This window comes from Microtus oregoni, unplaced genomic scaffold, assembly GCF_018167655.1.
Source record: "Microtus oregoni isolate MIOR12 unplaced genomic scaffold, Mior012 000150F_ref0000365, whole genome shotgun sequence".
Taxonomy (NCBI): Eukaryota; Metazoa; Chordata; class Mammalia; order Rodentia; family Cricetidae; genus Microtus; species Microtus oregoni.
In genome coordinates this window covers 222253-249977 of record NW_024544800.1, presented here as the reverse complement: position 1 = coordinate 249977, position 27725 = coordinate 222253, and the positions used below count along the sequence as shown (strand labels likewise).

The following is a 27725-nucleotide window of genomic DNA, read 5'->3' as shown; positions in this document are numbered from 1 at the left end:
CCAAAGGCTTCAAATCTAGTCTGTATGTGGTCCTGCATATTGGAGATGATGGTAAAAAGTCTTGTTTCTCCTCTCTCTTTTCAAGGGGAAACAAGGAGCCAGTTTGTAGTTTTGTTCTGTAACTGAAAAGCAGCGTGGTGCTACACCCATTGAGCAGACTGCAGGGCATAAGGGTCATATAGTTAAGTGTATATTGAGCTCTCTTATTTACGAACATTGTAACTCTCCATAACTACTTCCCTGTACCTCGGTACTATCAGTGTGCTAGATGTTCAGCATTCTCCGAAAGGCCCATGAGTTCAAGATTTGTTCTTTGGCCTGTGGTGCCATTTGGGAGGCTGTGACACTTTTAAGAGATAGCTTCTTGTGGAATGTTTTTAGTACACTTTAGGGTATTCTCTTGAAGGGATGATGGGATCCAGATCCTTCCACTGGTTTTTCTATCCTGGCCATGAAGTAAGCAGCTCTGCACCATCACATGCCTCTGTCATGATCTGATATGGGCTACAAACCATGGTCTAGAACCTCCAAATCTGTGAGCTAAAATAAACCCATTTTTTTCCATGAACTCATTATCCCAGGCATTTGCTATAGTATGGGGAAGCCGACACTCTATTTTCTTCTATGTAAAGTACAGGCTCCTATCAACCTTGAGCATGTTTTGGTGAGAAGCAAATACAATTATGGCAGGAATGTGGCAATGGCCATGCCATTCCTACATCCTAGAGCAGCACAGCAGAGAAAGGCAGTGCCATGCTCTGTGCCAGGCTCTAGGAAAGGGTAGGAAGTTGGGGCAGGGTGTAGCTCTGTGACAGAATGTTTGTCTGACATGTCCAAAGCCCCGTGTCAATTCCTATCCCTGTAAACAAAACAGAACACCGAACAAACAAAACACTAGGCAGACTTCCTAGAAGAAGGAAATATCCGGACTTGTGGGGAAATTGTAATAGATCCCCTTAACAGTTTTCCCAGGGGGCTGAGGAAAAAGTGTTGGAATTTTATTTCTTCCTCTAACAAAAAAGGATCTCCTTTAAGAGCTAAGGTTTATTTATTTTCTTAACATTTAAAAATGTTTCATTCACTTTAGCAACATGACAGACAGTTGAAGTTCCTGTTAAAATCCAGAGTTGGAATGGAGCAGCCCCACTCCTGAGTTGTGGTGACGGAGTTGAGTCAGGTCTCCATCCTGCACGAGGCTCCTCCATTAAGCTGACATGACCATGAGAGGAACATCTTGGCCTCTGCTGCATGAGAAGACAACTCAATTGCTTGCAAAGAAAGAGCTAGCTGGGGATGGGTGTCCTATGAGTCAGTCATCAGGAAGGTCAGTTAGTTCTTTCCAACAGATGGCTCAGCACCTTCTGGAGAAGAAAAGTAGTTGTTTGGAGTAGACAGAAAAGGTCAACATTCAGCAAAGGTCCTCTTCCTTTCAGTGACACTTTTTTTTTCCTTTTCTCAAAAGCAAAACCTAAAAGCTACAGAAGTCTTTAGCACCCTTCCCCTCTGAGCTGCACCCTGAGAATGTGTCCAGGACAGACAGAAGAGAGAGACCATGACCATAACCTCAGTGGGACTCTTCCTGTATAGGAGAACAGCCAGAGAAGAAGCTGGTATTGCTGGCTAGAGCTCGCTTCTTCTTCTTGCTTGTGACCTTATTTTCTTGAGATTCTGAAGGTCTCAGTTCTGGGTGGTCAGAGGAAGGAACAAAAGCAGGCCTGCCCAGCAGCACCTGATCTGCATCATATATCTCTTTTAGGATCTAGGAAAGACAGAGACAGAAATGAATAGACGGGCCCAGCTGAGCCACTACAAAGGTTCCATACAACCCAAGTAATACGAGGCATCCCCTACAAATGCTCTCTATTAGATAACACACTCCAGCCAGCGCAGCAATTTGATTATATCTTTCTCCACAACTATCTCCCATGGGCTTCTATCATAGCTAATGCAGAGAAGGATGCAAACACAGTTTTTTCATGTTTTGAATTTAGCCACCCACCTTGCTACTGGGAGTTGTACAGACAGGGTTGAAGAAGCTTAATCCTGAGGTCACCTCTGTAGGGTCTTCCAGTTTAAAGGAACTTTCAGAATCCTGGGTTTGCTCAGTAGCATCTAAGTTATCCTGAAATCAAGCAGACAGGCTTATTATAATTTAGCTCCCTGAGTTACAAAATAGCCTGTTCCTCTTCAGCCAGGGAAGTCCCAGCTCTGAGGACCCTATCAGCCCATTACTCAAAGCAAACCTAAGGGAGCTACTGTTCAGAGAAGCCACGGGGCTTAACATGTTCTGTCCCCAAAGAAATGAGTTTGTGCTTAAGAGGTGAACTCCCTACACAGAGAAACCCTGACTCAAAAAAAAAAAAAAACAAAAAAGGAAAAAAATAACAAAAGAAAATATCTTCAACTTAAGGCAAAGTTTAGACCGGGTAGTGATGGTGCATGCCTGTAATCCTAGCACTTGGGAGGCAGAGGCAGGTGGATCTCTGAGTTTGAGGTCAGACTGGTCTTCAGAGTGAGTTCCAGGACAGCCAGAGTTGTTACACAGAGAAACCCTGTCTTAAAAAAACAAACCAAACAAACAAACCAAAAACCAAAATAACAACAAAGAGGAAGAGGTAGACTCCAAGGACTTATTCACGTCTAGAATGAGACATATGGTAAAGGGAACTTTAAAATTAGGCCAAGCTGAGTGTGGGGTATATAGCTTACTACCAGGATTTGGGAGGCTGTGGCAGAGGGATGACAAGTTTGCTACAACCTGGGGGAATTAGCAAGACCTAGTCTCAAAGAAAATTATAAAAGAAGGAAAATGAGGTCAAGCTTTGGCTATTTCTGTGATTAAAGTTATTCTGCCTCTAACCTGCAATAGCACCTATAGGAGGCTCTCTGCCTCTAACCTGCAATAGCACCTATAGGAGGCTCTCTGCCTCTAACCTGCAATAGCACCTATAGGAGGCTCTCTGCATTAGTATTTATTTAGGGTACAGAAGTCATGTGGGTCATAAGGTGACTCTGCATAGAATTAGCATTAAAACTGGAGTGGTTTGTTGTAAAAAACAGCTGGATTGAGATCCAGGAAGCCTGAGGTTTAATCTTAGTTGTCAGGACAGCTATATATCAGGCAAGTAACTTCAGTTTGCCTCTGGAATTTAATTTCTTCTTTTGTAAAATGGAAACCTTGCCCCAAATCAGTGGTTTTCTTTAACTGAAATTCTGTCTGTCTATTTATTTTAGTTTCTCGAGACAGGGTTTCTCTGTAGCTTTGGGACCTGTCTTGGAACTAGCTCTTAGAGACCAGACTGGCCTCGAACTCATGGAGATCCACCTACCTCTGCCTTACAAGAGCTGGGATTAAAGGTGTGTGCCACCACTGCCTGGTTTTAACTGAAATTATAAGGAGAGGCCCAATGTGAAAGTAAGTGAAGAGCAAATTGTTTTGATGGAAATGAAATTCTAAAGGTTTCAGGCAGAGACCCTTTTATGCTGCAGCTTCAGGGTTCTAGAATCCTAAATGAAAAACCATGAGAACAGTGAACCCTTACAGGCCTCCATTATGTCTCTGAGTTTTAGCCTGACCTATACATAGCTTACTTAGCTTAGAAGTCTTCGAAATAAAAGGCCCAAGCCCAGACTATTCCTGTGTAAATGTTCAGAAATGCACGATGAATGTTCATTATACAGTACACTTGCAAGTCTTGTATTATGTGTCAAGAGCTGTGGCCAAGATTTCTTGCCATCGGCATAAGCAGGTATAAGGCAAGTACAGAGACTGAACCTGGTTGCTGCTGCTCTTTTCAGGGAACATTTTGTTTCCTAGAGTTTGTTCTTCCTGGGAGTAACAGAAGGACAGCTACAGTTAATTTGCTTCACAACGCTCTTTTCCCAGAGTCATGGAATGCTCGGTTCCCATACAGCCTACTAACAATTGTCTCAAGATGCCAGAAGGATTCACTTCCTTTCTGGAAGCTGCTATCTCAGTACATGGCTTTCACAATTCCAAGTAAGCCTCTGGACTAGTTTGATCCTGTGTCTCTGTAACCTGTAAGTTCTTGCTTTCCTGTTCCTCGTTCCTGTTTCAGAAATCATGCAGAAGCTTCTCAGACAAGGCTAGGGGTGGGGGTGGGGACTGCATACCTGAGGAGTGAAATGTTTCTTTCTGGGTACAGAGGAAGAAGTGTAGGGATTATTGTTAGGAGATTCCAGGTTTCAGGGCAGAAGGAGCAAAAGGCTAGAAACTCTGGAGAGGTCTGAAGAGATGGTGAGAAGAAGCAATACTGATCTTACTTGGCTCTGCTGTCGGTTCCGACACTTTGTGGGGTCACAGCTGCACGCCACATTACAGTCTGACCTTTGCTTTCTGCATCCACATTGCTTGTTCCCACACCAGCCTTTGCAGGAACACTGCAAAACAGGTTTGTGGGAAGACACATTACTGAAAGGATTAGATTCTAAAGTACCTTTCCTTCATATGTAAGTCTTTTTAGAAACAAGACAAAGAGCTACCATCTCTACCAAACCAGTCCCTCCTTTCATTTAACCAAGATCACCAGGAAGCACCATAGGTTAACTAAGAACAGGTTACACCAAACAATGAAATGCTCTATTTTAGGCAGTATAGCTGAAGAAAGATAAGTGGTCTGTCCTAACACCCTTCTCTCATGACAAGTACTGGGTCACTGTGACAAATACTAGTCACAGTTTCACGCTCAAAGACCATGCTAGTACAGTTAGGCTTATTTAGGGACGGAGTCAAGTTGTTCTGCATTTCGTGACCTACTTAACTGTACTTTCTTTCAATGCACATTTCTACATTTTGTCCAGTGTCAGCTAGGGCTTTGTCCTGAGCACTAACTCATCTTCAATATCACGAAAGATAGGAATTAAAATCATTTATATTTGAAACTGCAGTTTTCACAGCACACACACGCAGTACACACACACACACACACACACACACACACACACACACACACACACACCTTATAGTCAATTTGTTTATTGGCTCTAATGATGACAAAAAGCTGGAAGGATGACTAATAGGTAAGATAACAAAAATCACAATCTAAATATTTTGACAGGCTGGAATTATAGGCTGAAAGTAGAAAGGATACAATAGGAATAAATACAAGATCGGCATCTGGGCTCCTCCAAATCAGCTATTTAAATACAATATATGGAGATCTAGCTTAAAGTAGTTTGCACAGTGGGTCAAGGCAGCCCACATCTTTAATCCCAGCACTCGGGAGGCAGAGGCAGCTAACCCAATCTACATGGAGAATTCCAGGCCAGCCAGGCCTACACAGTGAGACCAAAATGAATCCAATAGTACGGTGGTTAACAAGTCCTGAGATTACAGCTGCCAGCGCTTTTTTTCCTGGTGACATCTGTGGACTCATCCTGAGTTTATAATAAAATTCAAGATCTTTTTTTTTTTAAATATTTATTTATTATGCATACAATATTCTGTCTGTGTGTATGTCTGCAGGCCAGAAGAGGGCACCAGACCTCATTACAGATGGTTGTGAGCCACCATGTGGTTGCCGGGAATTGAACTCAGGACCTTTGGAAGAGCAGGCAGTGCTCTTAACCACTGAGCCATCTCTCCAGCCCAAAATTCAAGATCTTAAGGGCCGCTGGGCGGTGGTGGCACATGCCTTTAATCCCAGCACTGGGAAGGCAGAAGCAGGCGAATCTCTGTGAGTTCGAGACCAGCCTGGTCTACAAGAGCTAGTTCCAGGACAGACTCCAAAACCACAGAGAAACCCTGTCTCGAACCCCCCCTCTCCCAAAAAAAAAAGATCTTAAGGGCCTTACACATAAGAACTATCATCTTTGTTCTGTAGCTATATAGGAAACCCACAATAACACTTTTTTGATCAGGAGGATAATGCATATCATCCTATAAAATTTTAAAGCCCAAGGCTATATACAATATTCCATCATGTAGATACGTCAGTTTGTTTAACCAGTCCCCTAATGATAGATACTAAGATAGTTTTGAAAGAAAAGACTCGCTATTACAAATCATGTTTAGTGAATATCCTTGTACACAAATGGAATCTAAACCATACATACAAGGCAAGGCCCTTGAATTCTGGCCCAACTACACCTAACTTCACCTTTCCCACTTCTCAACACATGACCGTCACAATGGCCTTTTCAGGTATGTAAACCCCATTCCCACCCTGAGGTCTTTTCATTTGCTCTTCCCTTTTCTCCTCTCCTTTACTCTTACTTCTCTCTCTTTCTTTTTGCGACTTAGGCTGGCACTACATAGCCCAGGTTGGTCTCGAACTTGTGATTCCTCTGCCTTAGCCTCTAGAGTGCCAGGAATACAACTATGTCCCCCCATGCCTGGTGCTCCTCATTTTGTTTAGATCTCATCTTAACCATCTGTTTCCCAAACAGCCTTTCCCCTCCCCATTATCACTATACACTGTGGAGTTTTGTTTTCTTCTCTATCACCATTCAGAACTACTTTGTTTTTCTTGATACTATGTCTTTTCCTACAAGAATATGTTCACAACGATAAAGTTAAATGTATTCTCAGAAATACGCTCATTCCTGGCAAAAAGCTACTTAGAAAAGATTCTTGATGATTATTTCCTTAGTATGAATTACTATGTGAGGAATTCTGGATCAAAGAATAGGAACGTTTTTAATATATGTGTTACTAAAGTGAGCATGACGGAATATTTTTAAAGTTTCTGATATTTTCAGGTTACTTTCCAGGACAGGTATACCAAGTTATAATTCTAGTAGCATTAAATAAGAATTTCTGCCTTAGTCACTTTTATCAACATGATACATTATAATAAATTAAAAAATCCCTTTAGCTACTTTGAGCAAGACAAACAAAATATAAGAGTTTTATGATCTGTCTTCTAGACATTCCTTCAGCATGGCCTTGATCCATTACAGCATCCTAGGTCCTTTGTCCATTTGTGGCTCATGTAAAGGCTTCAAAAATGCTCTTTTTACCCTGCCAGCATTTCTCTATTTTATCACATGGGATGATGCAAATGATATCTGAAGGACTGTCATGAGTGATTAGAATTTTTCATAGCCATAACCCGGTGAAATGATTTATAGAATAGCACACTTACACACAGAAGGAACACTTTCTAAAATCCAATAGCACACATCAGCTGGCTGCCTTTGAACCCATAGACTTCTGATTTTGCTAGTCTTCAGGCAAGCAGAGACTAGAGACGGGCACTTGGTAGTGATGACGATAGAGCTGAATGCTCATGAATATTTGACAGATGCGCCACACAAATGTCATATGCCTTTGCTATGCCTCCATCTTATTCTCTCTCATCCCAGGAAGCAGATTAGAATGCCAGAGAAGGACTGTGACACAACTGTACAGAAACTGCTGGCAACCCACCAGCATATCTCAAGAGATAGCACAGACAGGACGACTCCTAGGTTTGCCTTCTCAGCACTTACAATACACGAGAAATCTCTGCAGGAGCTAGAAAGGTGGCTCAGTGGTTAAGAGTGCTTGCTGCTTTTCCAGAGGACCCAACTTCAATTCCCAGCTCCAAAGGATCCAATGTGTTCAAACTGGAGCTTCTGTGCCTCTGGGCTCGAGCACTTGTACACATGTGGCATTCACCCACAAAGACCCACGCATATACATGAGAAAAAAAAAATCTCTGGGGAACTTTTCTAAAACTTCAAGTCCTACCTCAGATCAACTCATCCCAGGTTCTATTTTTTAAAGAGCTCCCTTGAGAAAAACTAGGGTTGAGATGGTTGTTTGACAGTCTATAACTCTAGTAGTAAGTTCAGCATGTCTCAGAAGAATAAGATCTGGTCAAATTTTAAACTCAAAGAATAAAGAATACCACAGCAGGACTTAGAAGCATAGCTTTTATCCCCAAATTTAATACTTGGCATGGCCATGGAAAAGTCACTTCTGATTTCAGCTCTACTCTCTCATTAGCACAGAAGAGACAAATATCTATTCCCTTTTGGGCACATATGGTAGCACACATCTGTACTGGGAGGCCCAGGCAGGAGGATCATGATTTTGAAGCCACCCTGAGCAACATAAGGAGTTCAAGGCCAAACTAGTTACCCTAAGATCTTGTCTCAGAAAACAGAGCAAAACAAATAAAGATGTGCCCCCAACACAGGTGACAAATGCAAAAAATTTAAATGTGGGTATAGCTCAATGGTAGAGCATTTGACTGCAAAATATTTAAAGATGCTTTCAGTGCTTTAATAAAAATATATAATTATTTTATCCCTTACAAGGTACCTTTTATATATTTTTAAACTTCTAATATATAATATAACATTATATAAAGGTAGTATTACTAAATTTTTCACTAGTCCTTGGACTCAAGACATTAGTACTGGAAGTAATCTACTCTTGTTTAATCTCTTCATTGTACACATAAGGGAATGCAGGCTCATGGAAAGTAAGTACCTTGCTCAGTTACTCAATGAACTATTGATAAATTTCAGACTAGAACCCATGCCAATTTTCCTTCTGAGTTGTTACTCAGTCTACTATAGCAAGTGACTTATCATTTAGCATCTCCTTAGCAAGGAAGACATTAATTCTGGAAAAGCCATCCTTTTGGTATCTGCTATAGTATTCTTTCTGTAAGCACAAGAAAGTGATTAGACTTCCCACAGGTCAGGGAACCCTGATTGCTCTTCGGGCTGATGAGGGAGGGGGACTTGATGGGGGAGGAGGAAGGAAATGGGAGGCGGTGGCGGGGAGGAGGCAGAAATCTTTAATAAATAAATAAATTAAAAAAGAAAAGAAAGTGATTAGAGCTGCCATCTTCAGCTGGGTTGAAGCAACAATAATAAAGATGGCCTTCATGTATACCTAATGTGTCTTCCAAGCAGTCTGATCAAGAGTGGACATGGCATCTAAATATTTTGAGGTTGTTAAATAGGAGAGTCCACTTGATCTCTTTAAAGTCCATGCATAGCCACTTATCAAATTATAAAGAATCACTTCCCAGTGTTAGAGCAACAATGCTGCTGATAAGCTTTCTCAAGAGCAAGTGTATCCACAATTGTTTCATACCTGCAAATTCCTTTCCAAAGGTTTTAGGCCCTCTATCCTTTTGTTTTGTGTATGTTTCTGAACTCTGTCTCTATAACTTAGATGCCTATTTAATCTACATTCAGCTCACACTGTTCCTTCAATCATAATAGTATAAATATTGGTTGAGGAAATAAACAAAAGACAGACATTGGGGGCTAGGGAGATAGCTTTGTAGTTAAGAGTACTTGCTGCCTTTGCGGCGGATCTGGACTTGATTCCCAACACCCAAATGGTGGCTTACAACCATATGTAACTCCAGTTCTGGGACATCTGATGCCCTCATCTTACCTTCACAGGCAACAAGCATGCAAATGGTGTGCACACATACGTACAGGTGAAACAGCACACATACATACATCGAAAGTTAAAATCCTGCTTCATTTTGTGTACGTGTCTCAACACTCTGCTTCAAGTCTTTGCAATCTATGATTTATTGTGCCACAAATGTTCTCCCTCTTGTCAACACTATCTTTGCCACAGTCACCTCCTTCAATGTCATCTCCTTTATCTACACTTCTGATTGGCTTTAAAAACCCAAACCCTCCTAATTATTCTTCCTGACACAAATGCACTAAAGTTCTCAATATGCTTCTTCCTATTTCTTGTCTGGATTCCTCCATTAGGTTAGAAGCTCTCTGAGGGTACAGTATGCTGCATTATCCATGTCACCACCTGACCAACAATGACACCACCTGGCCGTTTGTTCCTTATGTCTGCTTCACTTAAGCATTTGGCTTTACAAAACTGGTCAAATCAAGTTTATGTCAAGGAAGCCAGTAAGTTAAATTAGGAGCCATTCTTTAAGAAGGTGGTTACAGAGCACAGGAGGACTACTGATGAAGCACAGTATTTTAGAAATTAATGTTTCAGTATAAAACAGCTGTATTTAGTAATTATGGAGTACTAGCATTGTGGAAATAAGTAAAGTACACCTTAAAGTCAGGACAGTTTTTAGCTGGGCATGGCACTGCAAGTTCACCTATGATTTCAGCACTCAAGAGGTAGAAGTAGGAGGACTAGGTGTTGATCATCACCCTATGTTACACAATGAGTTCAAGCCTAGCCTGGGATTATATAAGGTACCATGTCTAAAACAAAGCAAAGCAGAGCAAAGCAAAGCAAAACAAAACAACACCCTAAGTCAGACTATTCCTAATTAGCCTTAACTTAGCATGTTTGTTCTTACTATCTTTTTCCATAATTCCATTTGTTACTTAGCCTAGTAAGAAAAAAAGGAAAAAGACCACAACAGGCAAGGAAGATAAAGTACCCACTTCAGTTTCGGGTCCAAGGTTTTTTTAAAATACTAATGTGACCACCATAATATGGTGAAAATAAACCAGATCTGGGAGTCTGAAGACTAAATTCAAATACTGACTATCACTTATTTTGGTGACCATGGGCCAATTCACTTTCCTCTTGTGGATTTGAAGCCTATCTGTAAGATGCAAACCATAAATACCTCTCTGGATGTTTTTTATAATTATTAAAAGATGATGTCTTTTTTATAATTAAAAGAATGGTTAAACTATAAAAAAAGCTGTACAACACAGACTGGGATGATCACTTGGGTATCAGCTTCAGTGAAATGGTACAGAAAGCTAGTATTCATTCAGATTGCCACAATCCTGAACAATCAAAACAAGCCAGCCAACTTGAATACTCAGGTGTTCATGCAGCCCTCACCGCTCATATATAGGTAGTCTGACAAGTTTCCCTTAGAGCTGATGCCTCTGAAGGAGCTCTAAGGAGTTCAGATGCAGGGCAGGGACAAATGTGAGATTCAGAAGCTAGCCCACTGGAGTTAATTCAAATGAGTGAAATTAGAGAGTTGGCTCATACCCCTTGGGTGTTCTTCCTGGACACCTTGACTAATTTTGTTGGTATCCACTCCTCATCAGCACAATCATCACTGTCATTCTCCTGCTCAATCACAGAATGCTCTGAATAATATTGTAGCTCCTCGATGTCCAAGCTTTCCTCTGGGCATTTGTCTTTAATTCGGCAAGGTTTGGGCTACAGAAAATAAGGCAGTTAATAAAGTTTTTGAAAACGACATATAACATGCTATCATCTCAGTAACTATTGTCAGCAGTATTTACAGAGATTTCAGACTTCTCAAATATATTCCACTTGATTTTGCCAATCACAAAAATTCTGCTTTAGCCTTGCAGAGTCTTTGAAGAGCTAGAAACTGGAGGTCAATCAATCTGAGGGAGGAAGAGAGGACTCATGGTTTAATAAGATAAGCATCTCTGGATGGACAGCTGAACATTGCTCTTTGCTTCTGTTCCTTCTCAGCTATGTTACGTAATAACTGCATGATTGACCACAATTAACCTTCTGCGGAAGCTGAGTGCCTATTTTCCTTACGAGTGTATTCTAGTTTTATTGGGACTCCTTACTCTTACAGCCTTTTACGCAAAACAGGTTTAGTACACTCACTCAAACTTGGGCTATGTAAAGGTATCATAGACAACTGAACATTTTACCTTAGGTGGAATATATTCAAAGGAAGAGTCTGGAGATTGAAGGATAGTTTTCATAAGATGGGATTTCTGTTTACTGGCTACTTGGAGGAGGGTCAGTTTCTGTTTGAATAGGAGAGACAAAGTATATAATGTTAAGGCAGATTCTGGGAGCATTCATGGCTAAATCAAAGATTCCAGACCTAGGCTATCCTCCTTGTATATCACAATAAAGCGAGCATGGTTAACAATAGAGTATTTGGAGGACTCTAACTTTCTAAGATCACTATTAGATTAAGGAAAGATATTTAAGGAGGGGTATACTTTATTTTTTGTTTGTTACCATGCGGGTTTTTGAGACAAGGTCTCACTATATATCTTTGGCTGGCTTCGAACTCATAGAGATCTGCCTGCCTCTGCTTCCTGAGTGCTGGGATTAAAACTGCTGGACAAAAACTTACATTTCCAACACTTTGAAATGCATATGACTGGTTCACATAAAACCTTACAAAATCAGGCTAAATATAGTCATCAAAACTGGGGACTGTTTCCAAGGGCTAGCTAGTCTTGGTGGCAACAAGGATCTCCTGAGGCTTATCAAGTGGGTGGAAAGTCATCTTACCTGCTTGATGGCATTGTTTTCTTGGAGAAGCTGCTGATTTTGCTCACATACTTCTTGCATCTTCCTAAGCTCTTCATCCTATCTCCCGATAGCATAATTATAGGTGAGGTTATTTTGGATCCTACATACGAGCTACTAAACAACTCAGACGAAAACACTGCTTTTAAGTGGCCGGTAGATGATTGGTTTTTACATCCCAGGCAGACACACAGAAAGATGTCTCATTACTTGTTCCTAGGTACTGTGAATGCCTCATATTTCAGTATTCCCCAATATCCCTGAATATACTTGCAGGGAGTAAGCTTTCTTGTCATTTCCTGCTCTCATAGCACCTATGGACATCAGCATGCTGATTCAGAAAGCTGTACCACATTAGCTCTTCCCTGAAATCTGCATGTGCTTCTTCTGTGCACCCTTCTCACATAGACAAGCTAGTCTGAATGCTACTCTAACAAGCCTGCTTAAACTTGCTGGCACTTAAGGCAACTGTATTCATCTATCTAACTTTAACTTGTCTGGTTATGTCTTAAGGTGTGAAGGACTAAGGCACTCCCGGACTGACAGTGCAGAAATAAGATTCTAAGTTGGACTAAAATAGTGCTCTCACATGCTACTAAAGGGTGTGGTGTTCCCAGACTTTGAAAGAATTTTAGACCTAGGCATTTTATTAACATGTCAGGTCTTGGCCCAGAACAAGTTCAGAGAGATACATTTGAATGCCTTCAGTATTTTTTTAAAATTTACTTGTATTATTTTTAAGTGTATATGAGCACAGATGCCTGCACATGTTGGAGGCTGGGCATGAAATTCCTCCTGAGCTGAAGTTACATGCACATGTGAGCTGCCCGGCATGTGTGCGAGAACTCAATCCTCCGCAAGAGCACTCAGTGCTTTTAACTACTAAGTTATCTCTTCAGGCCCCTGCCGTCAAGACTTTAAGTAAATACCAGATCTTCCTCAGCTCTGGAACTTAGGGTTAATAAGGCAAAAGAATCAGGAGGCCTAAGTCTAACAAGGACCCTTCTGTTTTGGTACTGAAAATTAGGTTTTTGTTTTGTTTTATCCTTTTTTTTTGAAACAGGGTTTTGTTTTGTGTAGCCCTGGCTGTCCTAGACTATGTCCTAGACTAGCTCTGTAGATTGGGCTGGCCTCAAACTCAGAGATCTGCCTGCCTCTGCCTGGGATTAAAGGCGTGCGCCATCACCGCCCTGCCTGAATATCAGGCTATTCTTATTGTAGTTACACTGATTTGCCATAACCAGATCCAACAGGGCCTCAAAAGAATAAAGGCTCTGGTTTGTCATTAATTACTTTCTGCTGCAAGTGCCACGGCTCAAATGGAACAGGATCTTCCATCATTTTTTTTTTTTTTTTTTTTTTTGATTTTTGAGACAGGGTTTCTTCGTAGCTTTTTGGTTCCTGTCCTGGAACTAGCTCTTGTAGACCAGGCTGGCCTCGAACTCACAGAGATCTGCCTGCCTCTGCCTCCCGAGTGCTGGGATTAAAGGCGTGCGCCACTACCGCCCAGCACTTCCATCATGTTTAGCATACCTGACATTTCAGTGTATTCAGCAGCTGCTGTTCCTTTTCACTAACCGGCTCCTCCAGCTGCTTCTCTGCCATTTGGCATTGCTGCAGCTGGCTGAGAAGATACAGCACCTAAAGAAAGACACAAGCACTGGGTGATAAGAAAGGAGTAAGGGGAGAAAGGATGTTATCTAGCTCAAGTAGTGATTCATGTAACTTTTTTGTGAGTTAAAGGTAAAGAATGTCTTCTTCTCATGGTTCAAAGCAATAAGCTTCTTAAAGCTGTTTCTCAGTATGTATCCTTGGGATTGGAGCCAGTGGCTAGAAAAGTCATTTTTGTTTCAGGTTACTTACTTACAAAATGTGAAAAAGACCACATAGCCTTTTGAAAAAAGCTTCATGTGCCATCACTGTTTGTTTACTTATTTATTTTTTAGATAGTGATAGGGTCTCAATGTAGTCCAGATAGGCTTTGAACTTGAGATGATTCTTCTGCTTTAGCCTCCCAGAGTGCTAGGATTACAGGCATCGGCCACCACGTCAGGCACATTCTACTTTTTAAAATAATGAACCACCAAAGGCAGTGACAGCCCATGCCTTATCATTAACTTCTTATCTTGCTAAAAGTTACCTTTTCTTGGTTCTGTTGCTCCACTTTGATCAGCTCAGCTTTTAACTCTGTCTCCATCTCAGTAAGATGATTTCGCTCTTCAAACAGCATCTTCTGCATGTCAGTACAGCTGGCCTGGCTCTCCTTCAGGCTGCTCTCAAGCTTACTCACCTGGATTTTGGAGGAGACTAGCTGAAAGGATAAGAGAAAGTCATTCTATTTGAAGAATAATCTATCTTTTCCCCCATTCACTAAACAAGAAAGGGTCAGCTTTCTTGAAACAGTTTGAGAAAAGTTCTCCCAAAAAGTCAAAATCCATTCTAATTTTTTATCATGTCAAATAGATTATAACACTGAACTACTACTATTGGCTTTAAAACTTTTACTTTTGATGTGTACTGGTGTTTTGACTGCATGTCTGTCTGCACACCATGTACATGCCGGGATCCTGCAGAGGTCTGAAGAGAGGGTGTCAGGTCACCTAGAACTAGAGTTACAGATAGTTGTGAGCTACCACACAGGTGCTAGGAATTGAACCTGGATCCTTTGGAAAAGCAGTCAGTGCTCTTGGGTCACTGAGTCATCTCTCTAGCACCCTAACAGCACTGTTTTATTCCTAGGCCATAAACTGTTATTTCTACAGAGACAGGGATCTTAGCAGTAGAAGCCACAACTCAAGTCATTTATCTGCTGCTCTGCATGGAGGCAAGAATAGAAACCTAACATGGACAATATCTGACAATTCCAAAATTCTGAAACTCTAAAAAGATCTTAAATCTTAAAGAAGAACTCACAGGACACAGTTTATTGTCAATTCTGTTTCAGAATCTCTGTTCACATGTTCGAACTTGTAGATCTGACAGCTGAAATTGTAGAACTTTCAAGACAAACCTCTTTAGGCAAGACTGGAATGCTGGACTGACCTACTTTTATTTTCACTACTAGTCCAGACAGTGAGCATCATAAATACCAGTACTCATTAGACTAGTCAAGATTCCTTAGTAGACTAAATCTGCTAGCCCAAGATAAAAATGTATAAAGCATAACAATGCTCAAACTTCTGAATTCAGAAACTATATGCTTGTCTTGAGTGATCAATTTTGATTCATTTTCTGGCAGCTTACAACAAAATATATTCAAGATAACGAAGAGGGCTTTTTCTTAAGACGAATCTGTGTATGCCAAAATGACTAAGTTTTCTCCCTGAGACTATGTCTCAAAATTTTAAACATTATCTCAGGTGTTTTTCAAAGTAGTAGTACAATACTTCATGCTTACCAGTAACTTCTTTTTCTATTAACAACAGGTCACATTACTGCATACTTGCTATATGTCAGGCATGATGAGTATCAATTTATGATATTTTTCTAAGTCACTATCCTGTCCTTGTTTCTAACCACCTTTTATCTACCAAACTCTTCAATGTTAGTATCTTGGAGTTTTTACCATGAAAAGTAGCTATAGCACTAAAAAAGTATTCCTTCATTTGTCCATAATAAACAGGAGAGACACAGCAATTCCTTCCTTCTATACTATTTCTTCACATGTTCTTCTTATAATAGAAATAAAATATTATGGGAAGACAAAAAGTGGCAAGTAAAAGGAAAACAAAAATAGTGATCCATCATAGGAGCAGTTCTTAAAAACAAAGGTGGGATCCAGTTTCTTGTACAGAACTCTCAGTTTGGAAGGCAAGAGAAGTAGATGGAGATGGTTTTGCCTTCATAGCATTTTGGCAGCTTAGAATGGCAATAGCTACTACAATGCCTTTGTGTAAAACAGTACTTCATAAATAACAAATGCAGTTCTAAAGCAGTAGCTCATCATGTTTCTAAGTAGGAGGTTTCTTTGCTAGCAGTAAACTTTTGTCTAATAAAAATTAAACTATGAAAAAAAAGAAAAAAAGTGTTCCTTACACTTCAACCTACCCAGCCAGGTCCCCTATAACTGTTATCATTAGGAAGAGTAATTTTACCTCTCCAATTAAATATTTTATGGCACATTTGGCTTCCAGAATTGTGGCAATATTCTCCCAGCGTTTTTTCGGCCTATCTTCACTTTCAGCATCTAGGAGCTTTTGCTGGAGGTCTGCAATCTGAGCATTCCTTCAGGGAGAGAACAGTGAGATTTATTGTGATCAGCTTCAACAGCAAGAAGAAAGGGAGGAGCTCTGAGAAGAAAATTAAAAGACTCTTATATATGGAGTGATCAGTTAAAAAAAAATAATAAGCCACCTATTCAAAGTTTACGTGGTACCTCCAAACCTATAACAAAAGGAAGCCCAAGGAAATATCAAAGTGGATCTAATTTTATTAAATATTGGTTGAAATAAGTAGAACATAGATATGTAGAGGCTTAAAACAATTGATTTTTTTCTACCTTTTATTTATATCTCTGTGTATATGTAGGTGTGGGGTAAGCATATCATGGTATGTGAACTGTTAGTTCTTTGCCTCATTGTTTGTCTCAAAATTTTTTACTATGCCAGGCGGCGGTAGCACACGCCTTTAATCCCAGCACTCAGGAAGCAGAGGCAGGCAGATCTCTGTGAGTTCGAGACAAGCCTGGTCTACAAGAGCTAGTTCCAGGCCAAGCTCCAAAGATACAGAGAAACCCTGTCTCGAAAAACAAAAACAAAATTTTTTACTTCAGTATATATTCTAATTTTTAACCCTCTGTCAGATGTATAGCTGATAAAGAGTTTTCCCCCATTCTATGGGCTGCCTCTACACTGGAATGATGGTGTCCTTTGATATGCAGAAGCTTTTATTTTTCATGAGGTCTCATTTGCTGTCAAAAGTGTGTGCTTCCGGGGCTGGAGAGATGGCTCAGCGGTTAAGAGCATTGCCTGTTCTTCCAAAGGTCCTGAGTTCAATTCCCAGCAACCACATGGTGGCTCATAATCATCTGTAATGAGGTCTGGTGCCCTCTTCTGGACTACAGGCATACATGCGGACAGAATATTGTATACATAATAAATATAATATTAAAAAAAGTGTGTGCTTCCTATAAGTTGAAGTGTGTTCACTATTTTCTTCTCTATTGGGTTATGGTCTCAGGTCTGTGATTTATGTGGAGTTTTTTGTGTATGAGAGGAAATAATCTAGTTTCATTCTTCTACATGTAGCTAACAAGTTTATATAGTGATATTTTATTTGTTTTAATAAATAAAGCTTGCCTGAAGATCAGAGTGCAAAGCAGCCATACTAGTCAGACATATAGGTCAGGCAGTGGTAGTGCACTCCTTTAATCCCAGTACAAGAAAGGAATATAAGGCTGGATGAGACAGAAACTCACTCTCCTTTCAGTCTGAAGATTTTGTAGAGGTAAGAGCTCTCTAGTGGCTGGCTGCCTTGCTTCTCTGATTTTTCAGCTGGAACCCCAATATCTGTCTCTGGGTTTTATTATTGGTGCTACAAGTTTGAACCGCATCATTTCTTAAAGATCCTGTCTTTGTTGCAGTGTGTATTGTTGGTCTCTCTGCCAAAAAGTTTAAGATCCCCAACTTTGCTTCACAAATGTAAAGAGAGAAGAATGACACTTACCTCATAGAGCATCATAGTGACACAGTCCAGAATGGATTTCAAAATTCCGTTACTTTCTGTTTGCTATTGTTTTCCCACCATAAAATCCTTTGAAGAGGACAACTCTTGAATGAGTGGGATGGTGGCACCTATTTGGATTCCAGGCATAACATTTTATGCTTCAGCTATAGCCCTATTACCTGAGCTCCAATTCAGTCTCCCGGCTTTCAATCTTCTTTGCAATACAATCTTCTGCTTCTGAATCTTGACTACGCACTTCATCACATGAGAATGTGCGCCTCTGTAAAGACAGTGGGCAAGAAGGTTAAAAGGAAAGAGTACTCCAAAGGAGTGAGGATTTGCTGGAAATTCTATGTGGTTATTGTTAGCATTTTCCCATGACACTTACTCGGAGTTTAGGAGGTGGATTCTCTTCAAATTGTTTTTTTTCTTTGAGCTGTGCCACATCCTGAGCAAGGATCTTTCTATCTTCAAGAAGGTCATTCAGATGCCGTTTGGCTTCCTCAGTACTGACCATAACTTCAATTTCATTTCCAAGCCAATTCTAGAAGAGAAATCAGTGACATGTGAGTTGGGCTAGATATAGTTGAACTTAATTTAATTTGGACTAGAGCCTATGAAACCAGAAGTGAGATTCTTATTTATGTCTATCTCACTAAAACCATTACCTCTCTAAGAACTTTTATCAACAATATCCCCAAAGTCACGAGAGGCTTTCTATAGCAAACTTTTCTCTAGGTATCCTACTACTTCTGTTTACTGTTCCCATAATATTTGTGGGTTTTTTTGCCATTAACTATCATGTTTAAAGTAGAAGGTGTGTGAGGGGCTGGAGAGATGGCTTTGAAGTTAAGGGCACTTACTGTTCTTTCAGAAGACCCAAGAGTGGTTGCCAGCACTCATGTCAGGCAGCTTACAACTGCCTGTAACTCTAGATCTTGGGATCTAATGCCTTTGGCTTCCCTCAGATACTAGAACTCAGGTATGCACATCCACATGTACATACACACACTTAAATATAACGAAAAAGTTATAAATAAATAAAGATAAAAGGGAGATTAAAAAGAAAATGTGATTAGCTAAATAGACTTTTAGAAACAGTAACCTTGAAGGTTGGATATAGCTTAGTGGTATAGTGGGTGTTCATAGTCAAAATGTTATAAATTTAATCCTCAACACCAAAACAAGAAAAAGAACCCACAAAAGACAGATGAGTTCTTAAAAGAACAAGAGCTGCGTAAGCTCAAACCAGACAAAAATCCCAGGAGGTATAAGTGGGCTGAAGTCCTACCCCTAACTGGGGAGCTAGCGACAGCTATCAGGGGATAAAGAGTTAGCTTTCTGTAAGGGTGTGTCCTCGTAGGTAGCCCACACTCCAGTGAATGGTCACACAGCCCAGAGTATTTGGGCAGCACAGATTAAACTGGTGGATTTAAAAATAAAAACAAGGACATGAAGTTGGTTGGGTAGGGAGGTAGAGGTGGATCTGATGGGAGTTGGGGGAGAAAAGGTGAATATGATCAAAATATATTATATAAAATTCTCAAAGAGCTAATAAAATATTATTAAAACAAGCAACCACAACAACCACAAAATCCCGGTTATCATTTTTGTGAACATTTAAGAAGATGATTAAGATAAATTATACTAATAGTGATAAAAAGAAAACTCGAGTGGCTAAATCAGTAGCTGGTTAAGTAGAATTCTTATGTAGGAATACTACCATGGATAAAAAGGCCCATTTCATCAGGAAGAAAATAATTCTCAATACAAAGCACCCAAAACTGTGAAACAAAACTATCTTTAATTCAAACAAAAAGACAATAGAAGCAACAACTTGCTACTTATGAGAAACACACTTAAACAATGCACAATAAGTTAAAATCAATTGGGTCTACAATTACCAGACTAATCACTAATCGAAATTTGGGTCTTTAATTTAAAAAATTTTAAAACTTTAGATTTACTTAATGTATATGAGTGTTTTGCCTGAATGTATGTATATGAACCAGTGGATTCAAACATTCCATGGTGCAAAGACTTGCCTTGAACTCATGATTTTTCTTGCCTCAGCTTCATAAATGCTACTAGGTCACCAGTATACCACCATACCTTGCCAAAAAGTGTATTTGGGGATTCTGTGTATATTGGTTACTTTTCTCAGTGCTTTGCTCAAACACGTGACAAAAGCAACTTAAGGAACAATTGATTGGTTTTCACAGTTTAGTGACATACAGCTCCCCATAACAGGGAAGGCATGGGGGGAGGAGTGTGAGGTGGATGGTCATACTATGTTGAATGTCAGAAAGCAGAATGACAGGAATATTCAAACTCTGTCCTTTTTTTCAGTCTACACCCCTGGTTCATGGTATGATGCGACCTAGCATTTCATCAATCTATACTTTAAATAAGTACCAGTCACCATATGTCTGTTATACCAGAATAAAATGGAAACTGAGCTATGACAGGCAGGGATAGAAAGAATTCTCTACTCTTGTTCTTTGACAACAGTTTACAGATATAAATCTTTTGAAAAATAAGGATTTCAGGCAGAACTTCAAATTCCATATTTACTTTTAAATCAAAAGAAAGTTATTTCCTATTTTTCCTATCCCAAGTGCATGTAAGGAAAATGGCAGTTCAGGCTGTTCATACCTTCATTTGAGCTGCAGTGCCTTCCATCCCACGGCTTTGAGTCTCTTTCCGTTTATCTGCAACCTCCTTTTGCTTTTGGAGAGCATCCTTAAGACGTTTGTTGGCAGCTGCTACCTAAATACAACGGGAAACGGCGATGTTGAAGAACATTCTAATTTGTAGCATCTCAGTAAATAAACTCTCGGTTTGAATTCCTTTAGGACCCAGGTTTGAAAATCTCCATGGACATAACTGATGAATAACTATTGCTTCAACTTGCAAGAGGGGTAGATTTAAAGGAACTCCTGCAGGCTGAAAATGTCTGGGAATGTCATGTATTGCTAGCAGTCTGTTTTATTTTTTTAAGAAAATAAAAATCCAAATTAGAATTTAAAAAATCACATTTAAATGGTAGTTTTCAACACATTTATTTGTTCACAGGTCATACTAGATGAAAAGAGATGAAGACTTAGGACTTATACAGCTTGGAAGGTAATCCCAACACTTAGGTTGTAGTGTCAGGAAGATTAGGAGTTTAAGGTGGGCCTTGGCTGTATAGTGAGTTCAATGACAGCCTGGACTACAGAAAAACAAAAACAAAAAACAAATCCCCAAATAAAACAAAACAAAGAAAAAGACTTAAGAATTGTTGGCCAATATTGACACCTCCTATTCCCTAAGACTCGTGTTTTAGTTTGAATAGTTTGTAAAGGACAGCCGGGCGGTGGTGGCGCACGCCTTTAATCCCAGCACTCGGGAGGCAGAGGCAGGCGGATCTCTGTGAGTTCGAGGTCAGCCTGGTCTATAAGAGCTAGTTCCAGGACAGGCTCTAAAGCTACAGAGAAGCCCTGTCTCGAAAAACTAAAAAAAAAAAAAAAAAAAAAAAAGAAAGAAAGAAAGAAAAGGACAACGCACTTAGTACAGCAGATAGGCTTTTCTTACCTACCTCCTCAGTTTTACGTCTGAGCACTGTAGACTGCTTTTGGAAGTTCCTCTCAAGTTTGAGCAGCTCATACTGCCTCTTACGATCCTGATAACAAAAGAGTCAGATCTTAATTGATGTTCAGCTAACTAAAATGAAAACTTAAACTGAGAAGCCTTCTCAGACGTCCTTCATATTTAAGTCTAAGTACAGCAATACTGTGAGTTGCCTTATCTTCTCTTATCAGAATTAAGAACTGGAAGTTCTAGAAACTATGTTTGCATACATGATAAAGATCCTTGTCTTCCTCAGCTTATTGCTCTACGTGCAAATTCTCCATTTCTCAGACTTATGTCAATTATAAATATTATCAAAGATCATCCAGTGAAGAGCTTTGTCCACATAGGTGGCTGCTGACAGCTAGAACTCAGTTCTACTGATAAGATCAGTACTCTTTTATCCTCAACTTTAGGAGCTGATTGGTTATAAAACCCAGTGGCCAGAAAAAAGAAGAAAGCTACCATAGAGCTAGACATCTATAAAATAGGACAACTCCAGCTAATGAAGCTTCTCATTTCTGAACAAATCTAGCTCATCTGAATATATCCTCTCTGCTCAGAGATGAAAAATCAGGATCATGAAACATTATGGGATACTAGCCGCTTCAAACAACCACACACTTAACTGCTTTGATTTCTTGACTCAGTCCTTATCTTTTTAATTCATTAAGTTTTCTGGTTCTACTTGTTGCTTACCCAATCTGGATGGCATTGTCAACCATTTTAGTCATGCCTTTGCCAGCATAAATACAACAACTATTATGAGATGGCTAACACAAATGAACTCAAGGGTATTTTTGTAGACTTTTTGTCTCATATTAATTTTGTTTTGGTATTTTTTTGTCTTACTGTTGTTTTACTTGTATATTAGTCTTCAATTTTATGTTCTTGGGAGTTTATTGTGTACACTTTTTTGTACTTAAAAATTATTCTGGTTTGTTTTGCCTGTTTGTTTTCGAAACAGAGAAAAGGAAGGCATGAATTTGTGTAGGCAGGGAGGATCTGGGAAGAGTTGGGGGAAGAGAAATGGTGATCAGAATATAAAAAATTTATTTTCAATAAAAAAGTTGAACATACTGATTCTAGGAAACAGGACATGGGAGGCATGAAATAAGGCTTTCAGTTGGCCTTTTGAATTTATCTGACCCTGAAAACTATAACATGTGTAAACTGATTAAAGCTGGGATGAAGTCTTGAAATAATCTTGCATCCACGATAAATTAAAAAATTGAATAAAAAAGAACTATTAGTTTCACCACTGGGGACTGTAGCTTAGTGGTACAGTGCTTGTCCACTGTGCAAAAGTCTTAGGGAAAAGAAGACAGCTATTCATTTTGTATAACTCATAAAATTTATACAGTAGGTACTGCACTAGGTTCTGGGATGTAGACATGAAGATGATCTGGTAAGCATTCTCACAGACTACAAATGAATATAAATGACACATAATTAAAGAGAGTACAATATAATTGTAGAATTGTAGTTAGGCCTATTTTAATAGGATGTGTGTTAGTATGAGGTTGACAGAATTATAGAGCTAGAAGACTGAACTTGTTCAGTGACAAGAAAACCCAACACTCTCATCACAAAGCTTCTCAAAGAAGTTAGTGCTCTAGCTGTCCTTACACTTCACTTGTAATTAGTTCTGCTGCTGTCCTGAAATCTCTTCCCTGTTTAATTTAGTGTCTTATAGTCCTGACTTTTGACAACAGACTAAACATCATCAGCACTCTCAAAACCTTATTGCAGTATCCTTGTCCATTTTCAGTCTTACAAATTTCATTGTTATTTTATTCTATGTGAAATAAAGAGATTTATTCTTAGCTTTCTCTTTTTTCTTTCCTTCTACAGGATGCCCTTGAATTAATTATACTTCTTTTTTCTACACAGTCCCCATCTCTATAGTAATATTATTCCTGTGGTTTCAATTTTCACATTTCTGTTAGATAATTCCCTGATTATTAACTCCAGTCCATTCTCTCTTTTCAACTCAGCTAATATTGTCTCTCTGTCTCAGTGATTATACTCCTGAAACCACCATCATCACTGCAAAATAGAATTTGCCTCACTCAAAAGCCTGGAAACTGTTGATGCTCTCCTTGACTCTTTTTTGTGGTTGTTTGACAGAGTTTCACTGTATAACAGTCCTGGCTGTCCTGGAACTTGATTTGTAGACCAGACTAGACTTGAACTCACAGAGATCTGCCTGCATCTGCTTCCCAAGTCCTGTAATTAAAGGTGTGTGCCAGGTGGTGACCTGGCCATTGATTCATTTTTTGAAACGTATATTTATATTTCTTATCACCATGGTAATTCAGTAAACATTAGCTGAGTGCATACTATAATATACAATCACTGTTTTAGTCAATGAAAAAATGAAAGTGAACAAAATGAAGATTCTTGGCAATATAGCATATCCACTGCTGTAAAGTAATAACCTAGGGTTTAATAGATAAGCCTTCTTTTGTTTTTAGTGCTTTTATAGAGATAATGTATAATGCAATTTAATCACCTAATGTATGATTCATGGCTTTTGTTATATTCATAGAACTGATGTAAAACCAAAACCACATTTGCCACATTTTCACTACCACAGAAAGAAATCTCAATCCCTTTACCTGCTGTGGGACAATGGTCTTTTATCCTGTCACTTGTATTTTAATAAAATGCTGATTGGCCAGTAGCCAGATAGGAAGTAGAGGTGGGGAAAAGAGAACAGGAGAATTCTGGGGGGAGGGAAGTTTCAGTCTGCAGTCGTCATCCAGACACAGAGGAAGCAAGATGTGACTACCTCACCAAAAAAGGTACCAAGCCACGTGGCTAACACAGATAAGAATTATGGACTACAGAAATAAGTGTTTCTGTTCATTTTTTAAAATCCCATGCCAAAATCAAGGGGGTGGGAAGAAAAGGGAGGCTGCAGAATGCCAGGTATGAGTGAAGATATAAACAAGGTCTCATCTCAGCCCTGAACCCTTCTGATCCCCTCAGACATCCTCAGGATCTTCAGGACTGTCAGTGTGGGGAATCCCTTCCACCAAAGGCCCAGGAGGAGAATGGTGGGAGGCGGGGCTGGGGCAGTTCTCTCTTCTATAAACGTGTAGACTCACAGTGAGGAAAAAAACCCTGCAGTTTTAAATAAAGAGATTTCTTTTTTCCCCTGGGGGGAAAAAGAATTATCGGCTAATATAACTTATAAGAAGCTTGAACTAATAGGCCAATCAGTTTATAATTAATGTAGACCTTTGTGTATTTCACTGGGACTGAACACCTTAGGGACTAGGCGGAACAGAAATCTCTGTTAACAAATGGTGCCCAATGTGTGGACAACTGTATACACAGAAAACATGAGAGAGCTTGGGAAGTAATTCTAGACAAAAAATAACAGCATCAAGCATGGCTTCTTGGTAGCAGTAATTTCTTGGGTTTGCTCTCTTTGCTAGAGGCAAGTGCATCTCATTTAAGAGAGGCTTCCTGACTCAGCTTTAGCTACGAAACTTTGCACTGCCACCAAACACTTAAATGGTGTTCATGAATTGCTGACAGCATGCTTCTTGGTGTCAGGGACCTTGAAACTCCATAGAGTTGTGGCAATAAACATGGCTCCAGCCAGTACCTTGCCATGAAGCTAGGCTCTCAGAAAGCTAAGGAATGGGTTGGATCCAGCTGTCAAAGCCACAGGTTTAATCTTAGCCATATTGTTTAGCAAATTAAAGACTTATGTGGTCTGAAAAAGAGAGATAAACAGTAAAGATAAATTCAGATGAAGAAAACCTCTAAATGGTTTACACTGTGTTTAAAAATATATGTAGGCCTGTGAGAGAAAAGAAAAAGGATAAAGTCCTTAAAATAAAAAAGAAAGAAAGAGAGTAGTTGGATTTGGTGGCAACACACCTTTAATCCCAACACTTGAGAGACAGAGGCAGGAGGATCTGTGAGTTCAAGGACAGCCTGGTCTACAGAGAGAATTCCAGGACAACCAAAGATACACAGAGAAACCCTGTCTCAAAAAGCTAAAAATTAAAAATAAATGACATAGCGCTTAAAATAAAGCCACGTAAAGATGAAAAATACAATGAGTCTGGATATTGTATGTTATTGTGTTGTCTTTAAATTGTTTGATGGTTGAGAAAGGAGCAAAACTGCTAAAAGATATTTGATTATAAATGCTGCTGGATTAATCAACATATATGTTTTTTAAATGCCTTGACTTCAAAATTTAAGTCAAAAGGTATGTTACTTTGGAGAAGAGGTTTTGCTTTTGTTTCCACAGGAAATGAGAGGATGTGGATTCATTCTGGGCTAAGAAAAATCAGTTTTGATCAAGGAAGACCCCCTGAAGAATCTCCAATAGGAGCAGATGGTACAGATGATTCAACATTTCAGAGGACTTCTGTTGGAGTTTCCTCTGAGTTCTTCAGTTCAAGAGTCCAGAACAGTTTCAAGACTGCTGACTGAGATAATCAAGCCTCACAGAATTTTCCAGCCAGGACTTGACCATAATCTTAAATTTTCTTTAGGTTCCCCCATAAGATTATCAGGGCCCCCAATCAGCAGGAAGTAGCCTGTAAACCTATGCTCACATTATACAAAAATGGATTATGGATATTTATCTATGTTTAGAGCGTTGTTAAAAGATGTTATGGATAATGGAACAAAAAGTTAAAAGATACTAGATTCAGAGTTCTTGTTTTTTTTTAAAGGGGGGAGAAGTGTTATGGGACAATGGTTTTTTATCCTGTCACTTGTATTTTAATAAAACGCCGATTGGCCAGTAGGCAGGCAGGAAGCAGAGGTGGGGCAAAGAGAACAGGAGAATTCTGGGAAGAGGAAAGATTCAATCTGCAGTTGTCACCTAGATGTGGAGGACGCAGATGAGAATGCCTCAACTGATGAAAGGTACCAAGCCACATGGCTAACAAAGATAAGAATTATGGGTTAAGATGTTAAGAATTAATTAATAAGAAACCCGAGCTAATAGGCCAACCAGTTTATGATGAATGTAAACCTCTGTGTATTTCTTTGGGACTGAACGACTGAGGGACCTGGTGGGACAGAAACCTTGGTTAACATTTACCTATCATAATACAACACTGTCACTGTAACTACTATTTTCAACCTATAAATCTATCAGTTCTGGACATTTCCTGTAATATATCATTATTTGTGACTAGCATAATGTTTTCAAGGTTCATCTGTGTTGTAGCATATGCCAGTACTTAATTTCACTCTATACATATATTTTTATTTATACATATACTTATTGATACACTCAGGTTTCCTTCTACATTTTTGGCTAATATCACTTATGTTCTGTGAACATTTGCATACAAGTTTTTACAAGGATAAGCCTTTATACCTTCTCAGTAGACAGAACCATGAATAGAATCACTGTCTACAGAGAAGGTATAAAGGCTTATCCTTGTAAAAACTGTATGATCCAATTTTTTTTAGCCTAACAAACTGTCAATTGTTTGTCAAGGTAGCTACCCCATTTTCCCATTATACCAGCAAATGTATGATGTTATCTATTCTGAATTCTTGCCAAACCCTGCCTTTTCTTTTCACAATAATTTTCTCAGTGGGTGTGAAGTGGTATGTCATTGTGGTTTTCATTTGTATATACCTGGTGGCAAATGACACAGAGGACACAGAGCACCTTTTGTGCACTTTGCTGCTCTATTCATCTTACAACTGGATTATGTTTACTGAGCAGTAAGATTTTTTATGTACTTTCAATGTAAGACCCTTGGCAGCTATATGACTTAGGAATACTTTCTGCCATTTTCGTCTACTATTTATATTGATGTAGGTATTGTTTACAGTAGAGCAGCTTTAAGTTTTTCTAATCTAATTTTTCTTTGACTATGCTTTAGGTATCCAATTAAAAAATGGAGTGGCTTGGGAAGTATGTAGGGCCACTGGCAGTGGGACCAGGATCTAACTCTAATACATGAACTGGCTTTGTGGGGTCATTCTCTATATAGAGATACCTTGCTCAGCCTAGGCATGAGGGGGTGGGGAACCTTAGTCCTACCTCAATGAGGGGGATGAGACAGTCATAGTTGACTTTTCAGGGGAGGCCTTAACCTCTCTGAGGAGCAGATGGGAGGTAGGGGGGAGCAGGAGGAGCGGAGGGAGGGGCAACTGGGATTGGTATGTAAAAAATAAACAATAAAGTAATTAATAAAAGAAAAATAAAAAACCTTTTGCCTAATCAAAGTTCACAAATATTAACACCTTTGATTTTTTCTGAGAAATT

General features: G+C 39.4%; 1 protein-coding gene across 4 annotated transcripts in view; it reads right to left on the bottom strand.

The window, feature by feature from the left end:
- Window positions 1-1028: 1028 nt before the first annotated feature.
- Window positions 1029-27725, bottom strand: part of LOC121444948 (chromosome-associated kinesin KIF4) — a 106239-nt gene continuing 79542 nt past the window's right edge. The window contains exons 19-32 of one of the 4 annotated variants that reach the window (XM_041646899.1): window positions 21429-21512; window positions 20504-20617; window positions 18237-18392; window positions 18028-18128; window positions 16279-16408; window positions 14325-14495; window positions 13718-13825; window positions 12167-12244; window positions 11569-11667; window positions 10919-11092; window positions 4285-4401; window positions 2000-2122; window positions 1564-1759; window positions 1029-1361 (exon numbers count right to left, since the gene is read on the bottom strand). In XM_041646899.1, the coding sequence (XP_041502833.1) occupies window positions 1565-1759; window positions 2000-2122; window positions 4285-4401; window positions 10919-11092; window positions 11569-11667; window positions 12167-12244; window positions 13718-13825; window positions 14325-14495; window positions 16279-16408; window positions 18028-18128; window positions 18237-18392; window positions 20504-20617; window positions 21429-21512 (1650 nt within the window). In that variant the 3' untranslated portion in view covers window positions 1029-1361; window position 1564. Of the gene's footprint in view, window positions 1760-1999; window positions 2123-4284; window positions 4402-10918; window positions 11093-11568; window positions 11668-12166; window positions 12245-13717; window positions 13826-14324; window positions 14496-16278; window positions 16409-18027; window positions 18129-18236; window positions 18393-20503; window positions 20618-21428; window positions 21513-27725 lie in introns of all 4 variants that reach the window. The other 3 variants (XM_041646900.1, XM_041646903.1, XM_041646902.1) reach the window with 3 other exon arrangements.